We start from the raw sequence: 19,553 nt of genomic DNA, 5'->3' as shown, positions 1-19,553 counted from the left end.
TCACCCCTTACATGGGTGGCCACTGAAGTCCTCATTCACACGGGTTGCCAATGAATTCCCCATTTACACAGGTGGCCAGTGAAGTGCTCATTTACACGGGTGACTGATGAGGTCCCCATTTACAAGGGTGGCTAGTGAGGTCCCCGTTTACACGGGTGGCTGATGAGGTCCCCATTTACAAAGGTGGCTAGTGAGGTCCCCGTGTACACGGGTGGCCAGTGAGGTTTCCATTTACACAGGTGGCCAGTGAGGTTCCCGTTTACATGGGTGGCCATTGAGGTCCCCATTTACACAGGTGGCCATTGAGGTCCCCATTTACACGGGTGGCCATTGAGGTCCCCCATGTACACGGGTGGCCATTGAGGTCCCCCATGTACACGGGTGGCCATTGAGGTCCCCCATGTACACGGGTGGCCATTGAGGTCCCCCATGTACACGGGTGGCCATTGAGGTCCCCCATGTACACGGGTGGCCATTGAGGTCCCCCATGTACACGGGTGGCCATTGAGGTCCCCCATGTACACTGGTGGCCATTGAGGTCCCCCATGTACACTGGTGGCCATTGAGGTCCCCCATGTACACTGGTGGCCATTGAGGTCCCCCATGTACACTGGTGGCCATTGAGGTCCCCCATGTACACTGGTGGCCATTGAGGTCCCCGTGTACATGGGTGGCCATTGAGGTCCCCGTATACACGGGTGGCCATTGAGGTCCCCATGTACATGGGTGGCCAATGAGGTCCCCATGTACTCCTTTTACATTGGTGGTTGGTAAAAAGGGGACCCCCTTCGAATTGTGGTTGGTGGAAAAGGGTCCCCTCACATTAAGAGAACATAAACACTAGGCAGCTGAAAAAATGCCAAAACCTCTGGAGAAACCCTAGTTGAGAAAGGCTGTCCCAGAGTCCCACTTCCCCTATTCTTTATAGATATTGGTGGATCGCATTGTTTTGCTTGTGTAAAGTTCCTGTTAGATCTATGTACCCATATGGCCTTCTTTGATCAGATGAAGCCCTGTTATGGAATGGCTTGGCTTTCTATTAACAATGTATTCGCTTTCTTCTGGATATATAATGCACAAAATAATGAGGCATATGTGGCCAGTAGGAATGTGCAGGTAATAGGAAGAGACAAGCTTCTGCACTATCAGTAAGTTCCTAGAGTTCTGCCTGAAAGAAAGCCCAGCTTTCAGCAAGGTCCTGAAACTATGTGATATGCCTGCTCTGGAACTAATACTCCTTCCGCTAGTTTGATTTCCCATTAACTCTGTAATACATTTTTACCTAAATAGCTACAGTTGTGCAATTGATCTTTGCAACGAAGTTAGAGATGTCAATAAATAATCGCCAAGTTAATGGTAGAAGTCATCATTCATAGTAATAATCAAGAGTTGATACTGGAAGTGGAAAGATGTTGAGACACTTATCTAAACATTCAGAAGGAATGCAGCCTAGATATCTGTCTGTATTTGATTTGGTGATATGGAGTAATGCAAAGATTTTAGCACTAACTTCTGTTTAATTATTTTACGAATTGTATTATTATTTTTTTGCTTTGGTATAGCGGTACCCTTGCATTTTCCATATAAATAACCTATATAGAATAGTAAATTTCAGCCTTTTGAAAGGGTAACATTATTACAGAAGTTCATTGAATGCCAAGCTAAATAACATGGTGTCCAAGGTTTTTGGTCCGAGTCTTCTGATCATTGATAAAGCCATCTATTCGAGACCTCCTTGGTTAGATATAAAAATGTTTACATTTTACTTTGTTTTAGAATACAATGACAGACACGTTGCCCATCTCTGAGGATGTTCAGAAGATGAAAGACCGAAGGGAAATTGCGCAGGCTTATACAGGCATGAAAGAAACCAACAGGTAAGCTGCACTAATACTGTGACCAAAAAATACTAAATTTAGGCGCTGCTCAGGAAGAGCGATAAAGTCTGGGTGGACCACTGTGAGTGCGGGCAACGACACGGAGCTCGTCCTAGCTTCAAGCCGCAGGAATGCCAAAGGAAAAGATCCATAAGCCGCACATCATGAAGCATACCTATGTGTGTGAAGTGAGATGAATGGCAGCCTCAGCCAGGACTCCAGTCAGGCCAGGCTTTCAATGCGTTTCGATCCGCCCCTTTAATCTTAATCATAGGGAAAGGGTTTGGTTAAGGGGTAATGTCAGGCTGAGGAGTAGCTTTAAAAATACACCCTTATTCTTCAATATCTAAAATCACTGGTCATTAAGACATAATAAGAATAAGTTACTGCCAGGTCCCTGTCTAAACTGTGCTTATGTTTGGTGAATAACATCCTCCCTGAATTATGTTACCGATAATTCATTATCCCTTATGTATTTTCAATACATCACTTCCTTTATTACACATCTTGTTTACTAGTGACCGTATCTAATCATAGATATTTTTGGTTTGTGTAAACGTGTTGTTGGCAGATCTTTTTATTACTTGTAAATGTTGGCTTCCATTGTGCAGGGTTAGAGTGCCCATAGACCTAGCAGGGTAACTGCATATGAGAGTCCTCAAATTCCACAGTGACATGCCTAATCTGTAAACATGAAACTTCCCCCTAGCCAAGAATTCATGTTTATGCTAACAGAGAGAGATGTGTAAAGCTGGCCATAGATAGATCAGCAGGGAATTTTGATCCATCTGTGGCCAGTCCCACTAGACAGAAGCCAGTCTAACAATCGGCTTCTGTCATATGGAAATTTAAAAACATTTTCATTCAATCACGGCTGCAGCGCTGATCTGTGTTCTCTGACAGTGGAGAAGTCCCGCTGTCAGAATGCAGTGAAACAGTGGGAGGATTCCTCCATCCCTCCATCCACATCGCTTGTGTGGATGGGGAAATCTACACGCATGCATGCATATATACTGTGTGTGTGTGTGTGTATGTGTGTGTGTATGTATGTATATATATATATATATATATATATATATATATATATATATATATATATATATATATATATATATATATATATATATATATACACACGGTATAAAAAATATATATATAAAATCATTTTTGAGAATACTTACAAAAAAAAAAAGCCTTGGTTTTCCTTAAAAACTAATGACAAAGTTTTAGCCTAATTGATAGGCCCATAGTGCAATGTAAAATTTACTCTTGTAGGGTTATACTGGCACAGGAACTGGCTAATATACATTCATAGGCCTGTTTCACACGGGCTTCAGCTTGTAGAAGAGTAGTGTGAACAGCAAGCTTTTATGAAACTTTCAGCAAGCTTTTATAAAACCTTTGGTAAGCTTTGAGTGGCTTTCTCCAAGATTTTAAAGTGCCCTTCAGCTCCTGTTTGTAAATATTACACACAGATCTCAATGGGAGTGCTAACTATCACTATAGAAATACTGCTGAGGAGACATTTGCAGGTAGGATTGGCAAGCACTATTTAAGATTTTAGACCCCTTTCACACTGGGGCGTTCTTCAGGCGCTTTTGGGCTCAAACTAGCACATGAAAAACACCTCCCCTTCAGTCTCAGTGTGAAATCCCGAGGGCTTTCACACTGAGGCAAAGCGCTGGCAGGACGTTAAATAAACTTCTGCAAGCAGCATCTTTGGAGCGGTGAAGGAGCGGTGTACATCGCTCCTTCACCACCCCTGCCCATTGAAAACAAATCGTACAATTTTAATTTATTCGGTATAGTTTACGTCTAAAAATACAATACAACTCCAATTCAATCTATTGCATCACTTAGGATTTTTTATTCTGTGATAACAAGCGTTTTTATAATTTTAGTAACCTCTTCATTTTCGATATGGTGACTAGTGTTTGAAAAAAAAAAAGGACAATCATTCGTCCAATAATCTCATTGTAGGCTTTTCATTCACTTCTGTGGCAATTTTGTCTAAAGCCCCCATCAGAGTCCTCCCTCACATTCAGGTCCCCATCAGAGCCACCATTACATAAGAGTCTGCCTTAGGAGTCCCCTCTTACATCAGAAGTGAAGACTAAAGGCAGCCTTTTCTGATCTTAATTTGTACACGTTGAGAATATGCCACTGGTCAGATAAAATCTGGTATTGGGCCGGATGCTGTCTGTGGTCTGTACTTTGGAGACCCCTGTTCTAGAAAAAAAAACATAAAGGATAGTACAGATGGGAAATATTCCAATGTTGAGCCCTGTTGTGGTACCTACTATCTAACAAAGGACAGCCCCTCATTTTGGAGAGATCTCTTACTTACTGCTGTGTCTCTGGCACAGGAAGTGAAGGCAAATATCCCCGACAGCACAGGCTGCTAAAGACAAATAATTAAAAATGATTTCTTTAGTTAATGCAGTAAAGGGAGATCATATTTGGACTCCATATTGTTATTATTATTCAGGATTTTTATAGCGCAGACAGTTTACGCAGCGCTTTACAACTTGAGGGTAGACAGTACATATAAAATACACTTTAAAATAGTAGGAATCGGAGAGCCCTGCTCAATAGAGCTTACAATCTAAGAGGGAGGGTCAAGAGATACGAGAGGGAATAACTGTAGGGGGGTGAGCTGATGGTGAAAATGAATGTACATTTGTTAGGTGGAGGCCAGATAGGCTGATAGAGATGTGTTTTCAGGGATCGTCTGAAAGTGGACAAAGTGGGAGATAGTCTGACAGATTGTGGTAGAGCATTCCGAGGATGGGGGAGGCTCAGGAAAAGTATGGGATGAGATGAAAAGGTAGCTACAGAGCAGGAGGTCCTGGGAGGAGTGAAGAGAACAATTTGGTTGGTATTTTGAGAATAGGTTAGTGATGTAGCTGTTATGCATGACTTTGTAAGTTATGGTTAGTATCTTGAATTTAATTTGTTAGTTGAGTGGCAGCCAATGGAGGGATTGCCAAAGAGGGGTGTAGCAGACGCAGAGCAGTCTGTAAGGTGGATACGCCTGGCAGCAACATTCATAATGGACTGAAGGGGGGATAGCCTATTTAAAGGTAAGCCAACGAGGAGGCAGTAATGGAGATGAGAAATGACCAGGGAGTGGATTAGAAGTGTTGTGGTGTCGTTGGTTAGGAAGGGACATATCTTTGAGATGTTGCGTAGGTTGAGGTGGCAAGCTTTGGACAGCAACTGGATACCAACACTGATATTTAACTTTAAAGTGACAGCCATTAAAATTTGAACTATTTAATAAACATAGTAACATAGGATATAATGCAAAATAAAAAGAAGTAGCATCAAAATGATTTTACAAATTTGGTGGATTGGAGAATGGTATATTTCTATTCTCTCTTAATTAATGTGAGGACCTTAAGGCCACTTTTACACTACTGCAACGATTTTACAGCAGTTTTGCGGCCGTGATTTTAACGCAATTTCAGGGAGACTTGAGGTCTATGAACCTGAACTCGCACCAAAGTAGTGCAGGGTCTACTTTGAAGTTGTATTAATATGAATATAAAAGAAGGTGCAGTAAAAAAAGGCCTACTGCTGCACTTCCGGCGCCAGGAAGCGAATTGATCCTTCAACCAAAGTGATAGTGAGGTGGTGACACACTATCTATAGGTGTAGAGACAATACCAATAGTGTATGGTGTTGTTCTAAAAGCAGCTATTTAAAATAAATGGTGACCCATCTATAAAGTGAATACTAGAAAGTTATCAAATAAAAGTGAACTGTTGTTCAAAGTGATAAAACAGCGCTATAAACAGATATACTCTGTTCAGATGGATATCCTGAATAAGTGATGGTGAGAGAGGTGATCGATCAATGGTATATAAGCACCTAATACCAAACAAAAAATTAATTTGTGAATGCACCTAAATGTGGATAAGTCGCCCAAAAAAGGAGGAAAATTGTCCATCTTTTGTCCACCACAGCGGGAGAACGAGACCAGCTGATCTGCAGTACTCGCGCGGCTCCTGGGGACAGAAGCTGATTGGTGAAACCATTTCATTATATGCATACCTTTTTCACAACATTGTACGGGCATTAACCAAAGGGTTTTTCCATTCTTAGCAGGGGTCAATGCTTAGTCACATTACACTATGATCTCTGTGTTTCTTTGCCTTCTATGTACCCCCGCCTGAGTTGGTTTAACCCGTACAGTACCTGGATGTACTGATGGTTTGTAAGCAATTCACACATAGATTTGCAGTGGTAAGCCTATTTCCTCCTTTTTTGGGCGACTTATCCACATTTAGGTGCATTCACAAATTAATTTTTTGTTTGGTATTAGGTGCTTATATACCATTGATCGATCACCTCTCTCACCATCACTTATTCAGGATATCCATCTGAACAGAGTATATCTGTTTATAGCGCTGTTTTATCACTTTGAACACCAGTTCACTTTTATTTGATAACTTTCTAGTATTAATATGAATGGTTGTCATTGGAAATCATGGGGAACGACTTGTTATGCGACTTTGCACTCCCAAGTCATAGGACAAGTCGTACAACTGTGAAAGGGACCCAAGTCTCGGTTCACACTGGGGTTTCTTCAAAGTCGCCCGACTCTGAAGCCGTCTCGCACAGCGCGACTTCAGCGCGGCTTGCAAACCACTTCTTTAATAGAAGTCGATGCAAGACGGTGTGAACCGAGCCTTAGAGCCAGAATACTTCTTTAATTAAAATTTAACTCATGATAGCCTTCAATATTTAGGTGTGATTTTTGTTCGCAAGTGCATTCCAAAGTTATCTTTGTCCATTCTTGCTCTGTGTGCTTGGTTTATGTGTGTCTTTATCATTGTTACATTTTCATTTGTTTTTAAAGTATACCAGTCATGTGAGAAATACAGGGGCTACTATTGCTGACTTCCTTCTGAAAGCATTAATTGGTTGCCTCAGGCCTAAATACTCCCCTGGTATAAATATGCAGCAAGTAAAGTCAGAAAAACTGATCTGCATGCCTGTTGAGGACTCAAAGTTTGAAGGAAGAGGGTCAACCTGACAACTAGACCAGTATCATTTTAAGAGGGAAGTCAGTGACTGCAGTCTCTTTTTTTTCTCTCCTGGCAGGTTTCGTTAATATTTCTCTCATTTTTCCATCAATCCATTTTTCAGTTTTTTTTTTCCTCTTTCCCTTTTTCTTTTGTTTTTGTAATCATTTTTTTTTCAAAGAACCCTACCTCAAGACTTCCATATGCTGAATGAGGACGGAGAGCTCTGGCTGGTGTATGAAGGGTTAAAACAGGCCAACAGGTTACCTAATTTCTCACTCTGGGAATTTGTGGTCTGCATTTTGCCTATTACTAACAATGGCCAGAGATTAAACTATGCACTCATCTATTATGGATGGTGGACTATGCTACCAGAAATGGTCACTTTGGCTCACATGGTGTGCCTGATTTCTTTATGCAGTATACAAGCTATTTTATTGGTAACCACCTGAACCTACTGTTAAATCTTCATGGTACTGCTTAAGACAACAATTCCTGGATTTTTTTTATCTTTTTACACCTAAAGATACTACTAAATTTCATATTTAAAAAAAAAGAATATCCTTGAAAAAAAAAAGTATTAATGACTATTTATAATGTCAATTGGTGCAGGTTTAACAGTTCACTGTGGTGTCTTTTTTCTGGAACTTAAAGTATAAGTCCACTTTTTCTCAGCATTTTTAACAAATTATAATATTAAAAGCCAGGGCATTGAGTTGTCCAATTTTGTAAGATGTGTCTACCCATCTTGTTCCATTATACCTATACAGACTATATAAGGTATCAACCAAGCAGGCTGGATAATATTTAGAGTTAAAATACAAGGACTGTTCCCAAAGTGATACAAAAGTGGGCATAACATTTTCATTAACCTACGTAGGTCATTCAAATTTCACATGTTGGTATAGTTAAGCCTTGTACACATGACCGGTTTTCATGGCAGGAAAACTGCCAGAAGAGCATTTGACCGGGAATCCCGGCCGTGTATATGCTCCCTAGCAGTTTTCCCATCAGGAAAACAGCCGGGAATCCCGAAGGGAAAAGCGAGAACCCTGCTCTCTATTTTCCTGTCGGGATTCCCGGCAGAGTGTTTCCTGCTAAGAAAACCAGTCATCTGTATGCTTACCTGCAGGGTAGAAAAACCGTGCATGCTTGATAACACTTCAACGCATGAGCAGTAGCATACAACGTTAGTCTGGGGTGTAGCAAGATGGCAGCGACGGAAACGAATGTGACGAGACACTGGCTCGTCGTAGTCAATAACGTCACCGCGTTCTTGCCATTCAAAAGAACGACAGGTTTTTGTGTGGCCGTGTGTATACATGGCTTTTCAGGGCAAGCCTGCCAGGAATCCCGTCGGGAAAACCTTTTTTTCTGACGGGATTCTCGGTCGTGTGTACAGGGCTTAACTCTTCTTTTTCATTGCAGGTAAATGGATTCCAAGCAGAAGCAACATGCCATTGTTGCGTTCTTGATGAAGGAGGCGTGAAGGCTGTTCAACATCTACAGAAGGTTATGGAGAGTCACCAATGACAACACATTGCTCTTGTCAATGTTGTTATCTCCATAAATATTCTGTAGGCTTCTGTGGGTTTTGGAGAGCATGCACCCCTCTTTCATCAAGAACTTATGTGGAATCCATTATTTACTTGTAATGGAAAAGAAGATGGAGAGTTACTTTAGAGGAAGTTTGAATGATCTATACAAGTTAAAGTGTAACTAAAGGCAAATTTTGTATTTTTCTAGTTTTGGACAGAGTAGAAAGGGATTAGAATGTTTAAGGCTGTCTGTGCTCCCGTTAAGGAGATTCACCCACTTTTTCTCCTATTTGCGGTTATCATTGAAACTTAAAGTAAAAGAAAATCCCACATTTTCGGTTGACATCAGATCAGTAATGGCAGGGAAATCTTCCAATGGGCACACTAATTCTGGTGAAACGCTATGAAAAAACTTTGCACACTTGTAGAGGAGAAATGGGGCTACATTTGTGGCAAGTTCTAGGTCCAGGGGACCTACGACCGGTCAGTACAGGGTCCTCAAAGTCACCGGAGAAATTACCATTTAACCTGGGAGTCTATGAAAGAGGTGCCCGGCTTTGAAAAAATCAGTGCTCCCCGGCCGTAGGTCCCCAGGACAACAAACTTTGCACACTTGTAGAGGAAGAGTGGGGCTACATGTGTGCCAGGAGACCTACGGGGGCCGGTACCGGGTCCCCAAAGTCCGGGAGATCAGGCGCAAAAAGGTGACTCGAGTATAAGCCGAGGGGGGCATTTTCAGCACAAAAAAATTTGCTGAAAAACTCGGCTTATACTCGAGTATATACGGTAATTCCCAATTTCAGCATTAGTTCATCCCTTAATTTTCCTACAGATAGGAGAAAAAGAATGGACCCACTCATAGAGAGATTATACAACAAAATTGTAAATCTTGTGTTATAATGGGTGCCCTGAGGGGGCTTATTATCATCCAGTATAAAGTCAGAAACTGCCCTGTTCTTGCAAAGCGTAATATTGGGATTTTCACTTGCTAATATTGTTCTTCTTGCTACTAGCTATGGTAAGTACTTTCTCTTTGGGCACAATGAGTCCGTCCACAGTTGGTATAGGTGTTTTGGAACAAGCTAGGTAAATAATTCTAATTACAAAGTTTGTTTTACTTACCCGATAATATCACATTGTCCAAAAGTGAGGAAATAAGTGGAGTTACACTCTTGGATTGTGGTTGGGTTTTCTTGAAAGCATGTTACCAAACCTTCTACATTTCTACAGTGGTGTCTGAGTATTTGCCTGCATGTTTGCTTTATTCTAGCTATACAATATTTTGCTCTATTTATATGGTATAGGGACAAAAGCCTTACCTATTTTAAGCTTTGCATCTTGGGGGGTCAGTGAGCTAACACATACATTATGAATGATGCCTAAAAGCTGTAGCTAAACAAAATGTAGAGTTATTGCAGTACACAAATGCTGCTATGGCTGCTTTAATATAGAAGATTTTTATAATTTATCTCAGCGATTCTTCCTAAAAAATGTAGTTGTTTCTACTCTTTTTACCTTGTTACAGAACCTTCCTGTTCTACAGTGCCTTGAAAAAGTATTCATACCCCTTGACATTTTCTACTTTTTGTCATGTTACAACTAAAATTGTAAATGGATTTTATTTGATAGACAAATACAAAGTGGTACATAATTGTGAAATGGAAGGAACATGATGAATGGTTTTCATTTTTTTTTTTTACAACTATGTGAAAAGTGGAACATTTCAAGGGGTATGAATACTTTTTCAAGGCACTGTACATCTTGATTAAACTGCCATGGTGCATTAGGCAGCCCAAACACGATTTCTTTTTTTTCTGTTCTGTTGAAAGAAGTCCCATTTGCAGTTTGTGAGAAGCCGTGTGGGGGACACAGCAAACACGTGGAAGAAGGTGCTCTGATCAAATGGGACCAAAATTGAACTTTTTGGCCTGAAAGCAAAATGCTATGTGTGTCAGAAAACTAGCACTGCACATCACCCTGAACACACCTTCCCCACCGTGAAACATGGTGGTGGCAGCATCATGTTGTGGAGATGCGTTTCTTCAGCCGGGCCAGGGAAGCTGGTCAGAGTTGATGGGAAGATGGATTCAGCTAAATACAGGGTAGTCTTAGAAGAAAACCTGTTTAGAGTCTGCAAAAGACTTGAGACTGGTGCAGAGGTTCACTTTCCAGCAGGACATTGACCCTAAACATACAGCCAGAGCTACAATGGAATGGTTTAGATCAAAGCATATGTATTAGAATGGCAGTCAAAGTCCAGACCTAAATCCTATTGAGAATGTGTGGCAAGACTCCATCCAGTCTGACGGAGGTTGAGCTATTTTGCAAAGAAGAATGGGCAAAAATGTCACTCTCTAGATGTGCTAAGCTGGTAGAGACATCCAAAAAGAATTCCAGCTGTAATTGCTGTGAAAAGTGATTCTACAAAGTATGGACTCAGGGAGAGGAGGAGATACAAATGCACGCCACTCTTTTCACATATTTGTAAAAAATATTTTAAAAACATTGATCATTTTCCTTCCACTTCACAGTTATGTGCCACTTTGTGTTGGTCTATTACATAAAATACCAATACATGTCATATTGTAATTACATTTTATTAAAAATTACCTTTCCTTTTCAATCTACAGCAATATGGCAACCTGGAGGTGTTCTGTAGACAGAATGTGTACAGAATGGCCCCCAGAAACATAAAATTCCTGCTTGTGTGATTGGCTCACTAATTTGCCCAGAAGTCTGCACTAAGACACAAGTCAGATTCCAGGCATCCGCTGCATACATGGGCCCGGATTCACGTAGCACTTACGCCGATGTATCTCGAGATACGCCGCGTAAGTGCACATATGCGCCTTCGTATCTATGCGCCTGACTCTGAAAGCAAGATACGCCTAGAAAATAGGCTTCATCCGACCGACGTAAGTTTCCTACGCCGTCGTACCGTGGGCGCATATTTACGCTGGCCGCAAGGGGCGCTCCCATTGATTTACGATTCGAATATGCAAATGAGTGAGATACGCCGATTCACGAACGTATATGCGCCCGGCGCATTAATATACGCGGTTTACGTAAGTCGTACGTCCGGTGTAAAGTTAAGCCGCATAAAGCAGGTGTAAGTCAGCAGCATCAATGCAAATGGCTGCACCAGAGAACACAGTCGTCGTTTTTTACGTTGTTTACGTAGTACGTGAATAGGGCTAGTCGTAGGTTACGTTCACGTCGCAGGCAGTGATCCGTCGTATCTTAGGGAGTAGTTTCGATGTGATTCTGAGCATGCGCACTGGGATACGTCCACGGAACGGCGCATGCGCCGTTCGTTTTAAGTACTTCTATGACACTGGGCCCATCATTTGCATGGGGTCACGCCTCATTAGCATGGCTCACGCCCACTACCTCCTACGCTGGCTTGCACCGAGGAAACCCAGCGTATCTTTAACAGCGAGTGGGGGCGAGTGCTTTGTGAATCCAGTGCTTGCCGCTCTGCGGTACGCCGGCGTAGCCTAAAAAAGATACGCTACGCCGGCATAAATATGCGCCAATGTATGTGAATCCGGGCCATGTTCTTTTTGGTAAGATACTCCCAATAGGAAATCATGTCTAAAGGCATGCAGACCCTGCAATTGTCCTCATTAGGGTCCTGCAGGTGCTGCAGCTGATTGATAATTAACCACTCCCATTAGACTCACTCGGCACACGGGCACAGAGAAAACAAACTGTGATTTCTTCAGCATAACAAAAGACAGGACTTTGCAACAAAGTTTGTTAAAACCCTTGCAATGTACATAGATCACCCAGAGGGGAATATTTTTTTATCAACAAAGTGAAGTTACTCTTTAAATAAAAAAAAACAAAAAAGATGTAGTAAACCACATTGGCATTTTACCCAACAGAGGATGTGTCCTCTCTTTATTTTATCATAGTCAATACACACAAATGTTTTCTAATAATTTATACTATGTGAGCTCACAGTCTTATGGCCCGTACACACGATCTGAATATCGTACGAAAAATGTCGTCCGAGGAAGAATCGTACGATAATCGGATCGTTCGTACAGGGCTTCCATGAGCCGATCATGACAGTTCATCCGATATTATTTTATCGGACATGCATGAAAATTTTCCTCGTACGATACCAGATCGTACAATTTTCGTTTAGTCAGTACAGTTGTCGTTCGAAAATACAACACAAATACATTACAACACAAGATATTACTTCCGTTTTTTTTTTATTCTGTCGTACGCAAATTTTCGTGACTTTAGTAACCTATTAAATTTCTACTTGCGACTAGTAAAAAAAGGTTGTACGATCTTTCATCCGATTTTCAGAGCGTGTATACGGGGTATAATGCCTCTGCACTAGCCAAACAGATACATGCACTAGGGACAATATGAATGGAATGAAACTAACCCAGCAATATGTTTGTCCTGGATGGTTAATCTAACAGTCCTGCTTTAAAACTAGTACTACTTATATCAAACGTTTATGGGTTTATTGTGCGTTCTGCCATGGTGAATGGGGCTGATGCTCTAATTCTGCTGCTTTACTTTCATACAGAGAAAAAAACAAGAGATGTATAGCAAATATTGACTTTTTTATACTGCCATTTAGAGTTCTAGAGTCACAGCTCCAGACTCAGAAGAAGAGCTATGAGAATGAGTTGGAAGCTCTCAAGGGAGAGGTCCAGGGTCTACGGGAGGAAAACAACCGCCAGCAACAGCTACTTGCCCAGAACCTGCAACTGCCTCCTGAGGCTCGAATTGAAGCCAGTTTACAGCATGAGATTACCCGGCTGACCAATGAGAATCTGGTATGTAGGTCATTCATTGGGGATGTCCTCAAAAATATTGCTTTTCAGATTGTGATTCATTTATTTATTTGTCTGCAACTCAAGGCTGCCCATTGTTATTTTCTTCTATATGCTGTCTGCATAGGAAAAGCAGTCAAAAAAGAGAATCTTGCCTGTAATGGAAATGGAAGGATTGTCTTTTCAAGTATATTCCTGACTGCCATACAGGAGTATAGATATGAGCGAGGGAGGAATAGGATTCAAACTTATGAGAATTGGATGTGGGTTTCTTTGCATAGCAGCAGATTGTGCCTGGCTCTCTATGGAGTCAGTTCACACATCTCCACAGCGGCTCCATTGTGAATTGCACAGGAGTCCTGCATGTCTTTTGGGCCAATTCAGGTCTGAATTCAGCCCAAAACTTGGGCTGATATCAGACCTGAAACGGTGAATGGAGACGCACCGGACTCCTGCTGTGAGCCGCTGCGTGTTCCAGTGTGAACCCAGCATACGTGTTTGGAAAGCCCTATGTCCTAATCACTACACTGGTCTCCTGGGGCTCAAAACATATATATAAGTTTAAAGTGGTTCTAAACTCTAAAGGTATTTACTTTAATGCATTCTCTGCATTCAAGTGGTATTAAAGCCAAAAAAAAAAAAAAATGTATTGCAGCTTACCAATCATTTGATGTGGTGGCTGTATTAGTTTTATTTTTTGCGGCTTTTTTCCCTCTGTTTTCACCTGGTGATCTGGCCAGTAACACACCTCCTGTGTTAGAGTGCCTCCACACTGGATGAAGGAGCACAGGGGGCAGTGTTGTCAGTCTGAGGGTAGGAGAGTGTTGGATGTAATAGCAGATTTAGATAAGCTAACAAATTGAAGCCAATCTCCAGCTCACACATTTATATAAACGGGTACAGCAAACATTTTTAGGTAGATTCAGAGAGATTGGATTAAATTTAGGGCGGCGTAGCCTAGCCTGTTTAGGCTACACCGCCGTAAATTAGCTAGGCTAGTAGTGATTTTCAATCTACTTACCTGCCAATCTACGGCGGCGTAGCCTCAAACGAGCGGGCGTAAGGGCGCCTAATTCAAATTGGTTGGAGGGGGGCGTGTTGTATGGAAATGAGGCTTGACCTCACGTTTTTTGACGTTTATAGCTACTGCGCATGCGCCGGGCGCCTACATATCCCAGTGCGCATTGCGGCCAAGGACGCCGTACGGGCCTATTGATTTCGACGTGGACGTAAACGACGCCGCGGACGACTTGCGCAAACGACGTAAAAAATTCGAACCTCGCGGCGGGAACGGCGGCCATACTTTAACATTGTTATTCCACTTCATAGGTGGAATAAATTTAGGCCGCCTAGGGCCTTACGGAAACGATGTAATTCGACTGCGGCGGCCGCGCGTACGTTCGTGAATCGGCGTACAAGCTCATTTACATAATCTACGCTGGCCGCAATGGAAGCGCCATCTAGTGGCTATCAACAACATTGCAATCTAAGATAGGACGGCGCAAGCCGTCGTATCTTAGATATGTTTAAGTGTATCTCTGTTAGAGAATACACTTAAACATAGGTCGGTGCAGATTCAGAGTTAGGTCGGCTTATCTGTAGATAAGCCGGCCTAACTCTTTCTGAATCTACCTATTTGTTTTTCTTTTACATAAATAAAAGCTGATAATTGTAAGCACCCCTGTAAGTGGTAATGGGCTTGCCTCTTCCCTCAAACTGCTACATCTGCAGGAGAACTTGTTCTTTTGAAAAACAGCAGAATTATTGGCCAGATCACCAGAAAACATTAAAGGATATGTTTCATGTTCCATCCGATTTTATGGTGGAACATGTAACACGTTACCAGTGCTGCAGTGGGCTCAGCCCAGACAGCCGTGTCATTCATACACACAGCTCTGAATGAACTACAAGTCCCAACATCCCTATCGGCTGTCGCCTTGTAGTTCTTAACAGGGGCGGACTGACCATTGAGTCACTTGGGCACTGCCCGAGGGCCCCATGCCACTAGGGGGCCCCATCAGGGTTGCCAGGCTCAGTAAAACCAGGGACAGTATGTAAAAATCTGTGTTTTTTTTAGATCTGTCCCTGATATGTCCGAAACTGACATGCTTTTAATGTGAATATCCCAAGATTTTAGCTGCCCTGCCTCTGCACTGCCTCCTGGCGTGGTGGCCATCTGTAAGCCAGAGGGGCCCCATAATCTTCTATTGCCCAGGGGCCCCATGAGTTGTCAGTCCGCCCCTGGTTCTTAATGAACTTGCATGGCATTGTGGAGCACTGTGGTAGCTCATTGAGTCTTCCTGTCTGCGTATCGGCTTCCCTGTATGGGATGTACAGCAAGCAGATACACTGACAGTGTGCAGGAGACCTGCATGGCATATGCTGATTGCTGGTGCAATGCTTTCCTGGCTCCTTCTACAAAAAATAATATATGCACATTTTTTTTTTACCTGCAAAAAATATGCATTTTTTTTTTTTTTTTTAAAGTGAACTTTACCTTTAAAACTAATGCAGCCAATACATCTAAGAATTGGTAAGCTGCAATAGCTGCAAAACACCTTTCACTATATGTCCCCTCCCCCACAGCACCCATAATAATCCAGCACTGTGCCTAGCCTCCAGTCTTCTCTCCCCCCTCTGCTCTCACCTACTTTGCTGAAAGCAGTGGGAGCCGTTGGCACTTCTGCTGATGTCAGTCAAATTCTGAGAGAAGGGAATGTGGAGCAGGACCATGTTGCGCTGTATGTGTCTATGGAGGCACACAACCCAGCTCAGGAGCACGACTGCACATGTGCCCCCAAGTGGCTTGCCATGAGGGCACATAGAGAAGAGATGGAGCGGAGATCTGAATTCTTTATTTGGAGGGGAAATCAAGCCAAAACGTTTTGTATTAGATAGATTTGAGTAAGGAAAAAGTATTAGGAGCGATAAAAAAAAATTATATAGGGGTTCTATCACCTCTAAAAACAAAATAAAAGCGTTGTTTTTATTGTCTTTTTCCCATTTTAGCGCTTTATTTTACTTCCTGCTCCAGAGGTTGCAGACGGCGGGGGCTACATGCTGCATCCAGGTGCTCCAAAACACTGGGATTTAACACACAATGGGGTTGATTTACTAAAACTCAAGAGTGCAAAATCTGGTGCAGCTGTGCATGGTAGCCAATCAGCTTCTAAAGCTGGCCATACATTTTACCGTTTTCTTGTTCAATTTCCTTTAGATTTATCTTCAACTATGTAGTGGAAAGGCCTGCCTGATTGCATACAAATTTCAAGTTTTTCAGTTTGATTATATGCTTTAGGTAAATCTAATGCAAAATGGTATAATGTATGGCCAGTCTATCTTCAGCTTGTTCAATTGAAGTGGTTCTAAAGCCTAAACACAGAAGTAGCCAAAGCTTGTTCGTTCTGAACTCCTGTGGCTCGTTTTCAGCAGACTGATGCCACAGAGCCAAGCCAAGCTCAGGAAATATCAGAACCATATGGTCAGGATTCACCCACATGCCTGGACTGGCACCCGGCTCAGCCTCTCAGCAAGCTGCTGAGAGCATGAGCCGGCCCAGTGTTTCAGTGAGGTGGGGCAGAGCAGAAAGCAGTGACGGACAATCACCAGCTCTCTGCTCAGGGACCACTGAGAACCGAGCATCAGGGACCACTGAGAACCAAGCAATCAGTGGTGTTTGATCGATCGGTTCTCAGCCTTGAAGCCGTCGGGGGACATATGCAGCATTGCACCGATGCTGCATCCGGTAGCATTATTGGTTGCTGTGGGCAGTTGCTCTGCTTTTGCTGCTGGTTTCTTTCCTCAAGTTTTGGTAAAACAACCTGTGTGTCTCCTATTAGCCCCATTTAATATGACTTTTCATGAGAAGAATTTAGATCATTCTGTTACTAGACCACTTATTTTATTTGGAAGTCTATGGCTGTTTTAGGCGCCCCATGGACAAAACCGCATTACCAATAAAATTTGTTTTTCTAGCATAGTGAAATGTATATGTTCAATTTAAAATCATGCTTTTAATCCAATTAACCATGGCTCTGGAATTGTGATTTGTAATTATTGGTGATTGTGAACAAATTAGTCGTTAATGTGAAATTCTAATTGAAGAGGGTACATGCATTCTACCTATTTTTTCAGTATTTTGAGGAGTTATATGCAGATGATCCCATGAAGTATCAATCGTACCGGATTTCACTTTACAGACGGATCATTGTATGTAAATCACACATCTGCTTGCTCTTTTGTCCTCGCAGTGTCGTTGAAAACTAACAGAGAATTCAGCCTGTCTGGCTGTCTGATGCTGTCGATATGACAAGGCTGCATTGTGTGTCCCTTACCATCACAGCTTTCAGTGTCATTGTGTCCTGTCTTCATGTTCAGCACAAGAGCACAACGTCTTACTAACCGCATCTGTAGACAAAGTTATTCTAACCACAACCCAATGAAATTCTCTAGATTGCAATTTAATTTCACCATTGTTTATTGTACATTACATTTTATACAATCCAGTGCAGGTTGAGTGGCATACGGATTTGCATCTCCATACTGACAGATAATGTTGTATGTCAGATATGGAATGTTGCAAAGCTTGCTTTATCTGATTTGACGCTTTGTGTACAGTGATTCATAATTATTTTTTTTTACTTTTTTTTAATTTCCCCACAGTCCTGGCATTTACCATTACCATACAGAAAACATGATCATATTTTTTTCTTTTGGTTTCTCTAGTCTTGGGTGTAATGTCGTTTATTTGCATACATTTTGTTAATACCATCAAATTCAGTTCAACTCTGTCCATCTTCCTAATGCCATTTATACAGCACTTATTAGTTTACAGTCCAAAAGACTAGGGGCCAGATTCAGAAAGGAGTTACGTCGGCGTATCTCCAGATACGCCGTCGTAACTCCGAATGAGGGCCGTCGCATCTCGGCGCCTGATTCATAGAATCAGATACGCCTCACTGTTGCCTGGATACGAGCAGCGTAAGTCTCCTATGCCGTCATATCTTAGGGTGCATATTTACGCTGGCCGCTAGGGGCGCTTCCGTAGATTTACGCGTAGAATATGCAAATGAGCTAGATACACCAATTCAGAAACGTACGTCCGCCCGGCGCATTGATTTACGTCGTTTACGTAAGGCTTTTTCCGGCGTAAAGTTACCCCTGCTATATGAGGCGTAGCCAATGTTAAGTATGGACTTCTGGGGGAGGCCTGCCTACTCCCAACTCCTGCAGTCCGGCTCCTCTCTCAAGTACACGCTCAAAAATACACTTTAAAAAAAAAAAAAAAAAGTATGGACTTCGGGCCAGCGATGAATTTTGCGTCGTTTACGTAAGTCGCACGCGAATAGGGCTCTGCGTAAGTTACGTTCTCGTCTAAAGCATTTACTATTTGTGGCGTAATTTGGAGCATGCGCACTGGGATACTTTCACGGACGGCGCATGCGCCGTTCGTTAGTAGAGTCAGTTACGTGGGGTCACGATTAATTAGCATACAACACGTCCCCTACCAGCCTATTTTGAATTAGGTGGGCTTACGCCGGCCCATATCAGCCTGCCAGATTCTCCTGTGAATATCACTAGCGACTGCTAGCGATAATCACACTCTTCTCCTGGCAGGGAGAAGACAGTTGCTAATTTCCCTGTCTGCCCTCTCTGTGTTGATGGGGGAACCGTGTGAACTTATTTCCTGCAACTCGTGGTTGCAGGAAAGAAATTTAAACCGTGTTTGGCCTGCCTATGACACGGGATGACCTTGGGAATGTTTGGATCATGGTCTCAACCCAACTAGGCATTATCGCTGCATTTAGCCAATCATAAGCGGCCAAAGACATTCTCTGACCCACAGCTCCATATATATATATATATATATATATATATATATATACATGGCTGCGGGGCGGGGAATGCCTCAGCCATCTATGATTGGCTGCTTCCTGGCTGCGTCGCCCATGTGGGTTCGACCTAGGATCTGGGCTCATCCCTGTGACTATAAGATCCATAGTTCTGAAAAGTAGTGTATACAGGTCATGTATCCCAGGGACTTGCCAAGGTGAGTAACAGATTGCCTTTAATAGGAAGTGTCTGTGATGCAGGAACCAAGCCGAACTGTTGAGATTATCTGAATTCGATTTTTGAAGGGCTCCATCAGCAATTTTTTTATATAAAAGGTATTGTGTTCTGGACATGATTCAATTAATTTATTAATAGTTCAATTAGGTAAATATGAAATATTGCATTTTCATATTTTATATACCTAAATAGCTACAGCTCAAGTTTTTTGTATTTAGAAAAATCCAATCAACAAAA

At 42.2% G+C, this 19,553-nt stretch overlaps 1 protein-coding gene across 13 annotated transcripts in view; it reads left to right on the top strand.

The window, feature by feature from the left end:
* MYO5A (myosin VA) overlaps positions 1-19,553 on the top strand; it is a 241,964-nt gene that overhangs the window by 178,675 nt on the left and 43,736 nt on the right. For 5 of the 13 annotated variants that reach the window (XM_040342698.1, XM_040342697.1, XM_040342696.1 and 2 more), the window contains 4 exons: positions 1,777-1,877; positions 7,089-7,169; positions 13,052-13,250; positions 17,382-17,456. In XM_040342698.1, coding sequence (XP_040198632.1) covers positions 1,777-1,877; positions 7,089-7,169; positions 13,052-13,250; positions 17,382-17,456 — 456 coding nt within the window. The remainder of the gene's footprint in view (positions 1-1,776; positions 1,878-7,088; positions 7,170-13,051; positions 13,251-17,381; positions 17,457-19,553) is intronic. The other 8 variants (XM_040342701.1, XM_040342700.1, XM_040342704.1 and 5 more) reach the window with 3 other exon arrangements.

Source organism: Rana temporaria, chromosome 3, assembly GCF_905171775.1.
Source record: "Rana temporaria chromosome 3, aRanTem1.1, whole genome shotgun sequence".
Classification (NCBI taxonomy): Eukaryota; Metazoa; Chordata; class Amphibia; order Anura; family Ranidae; genus Rana; species Rana temporaria.
Note: the sequence above shows the minus strand (reverse complement) of the source record. Positions and strands in the feature narration are given on the sequence as shown.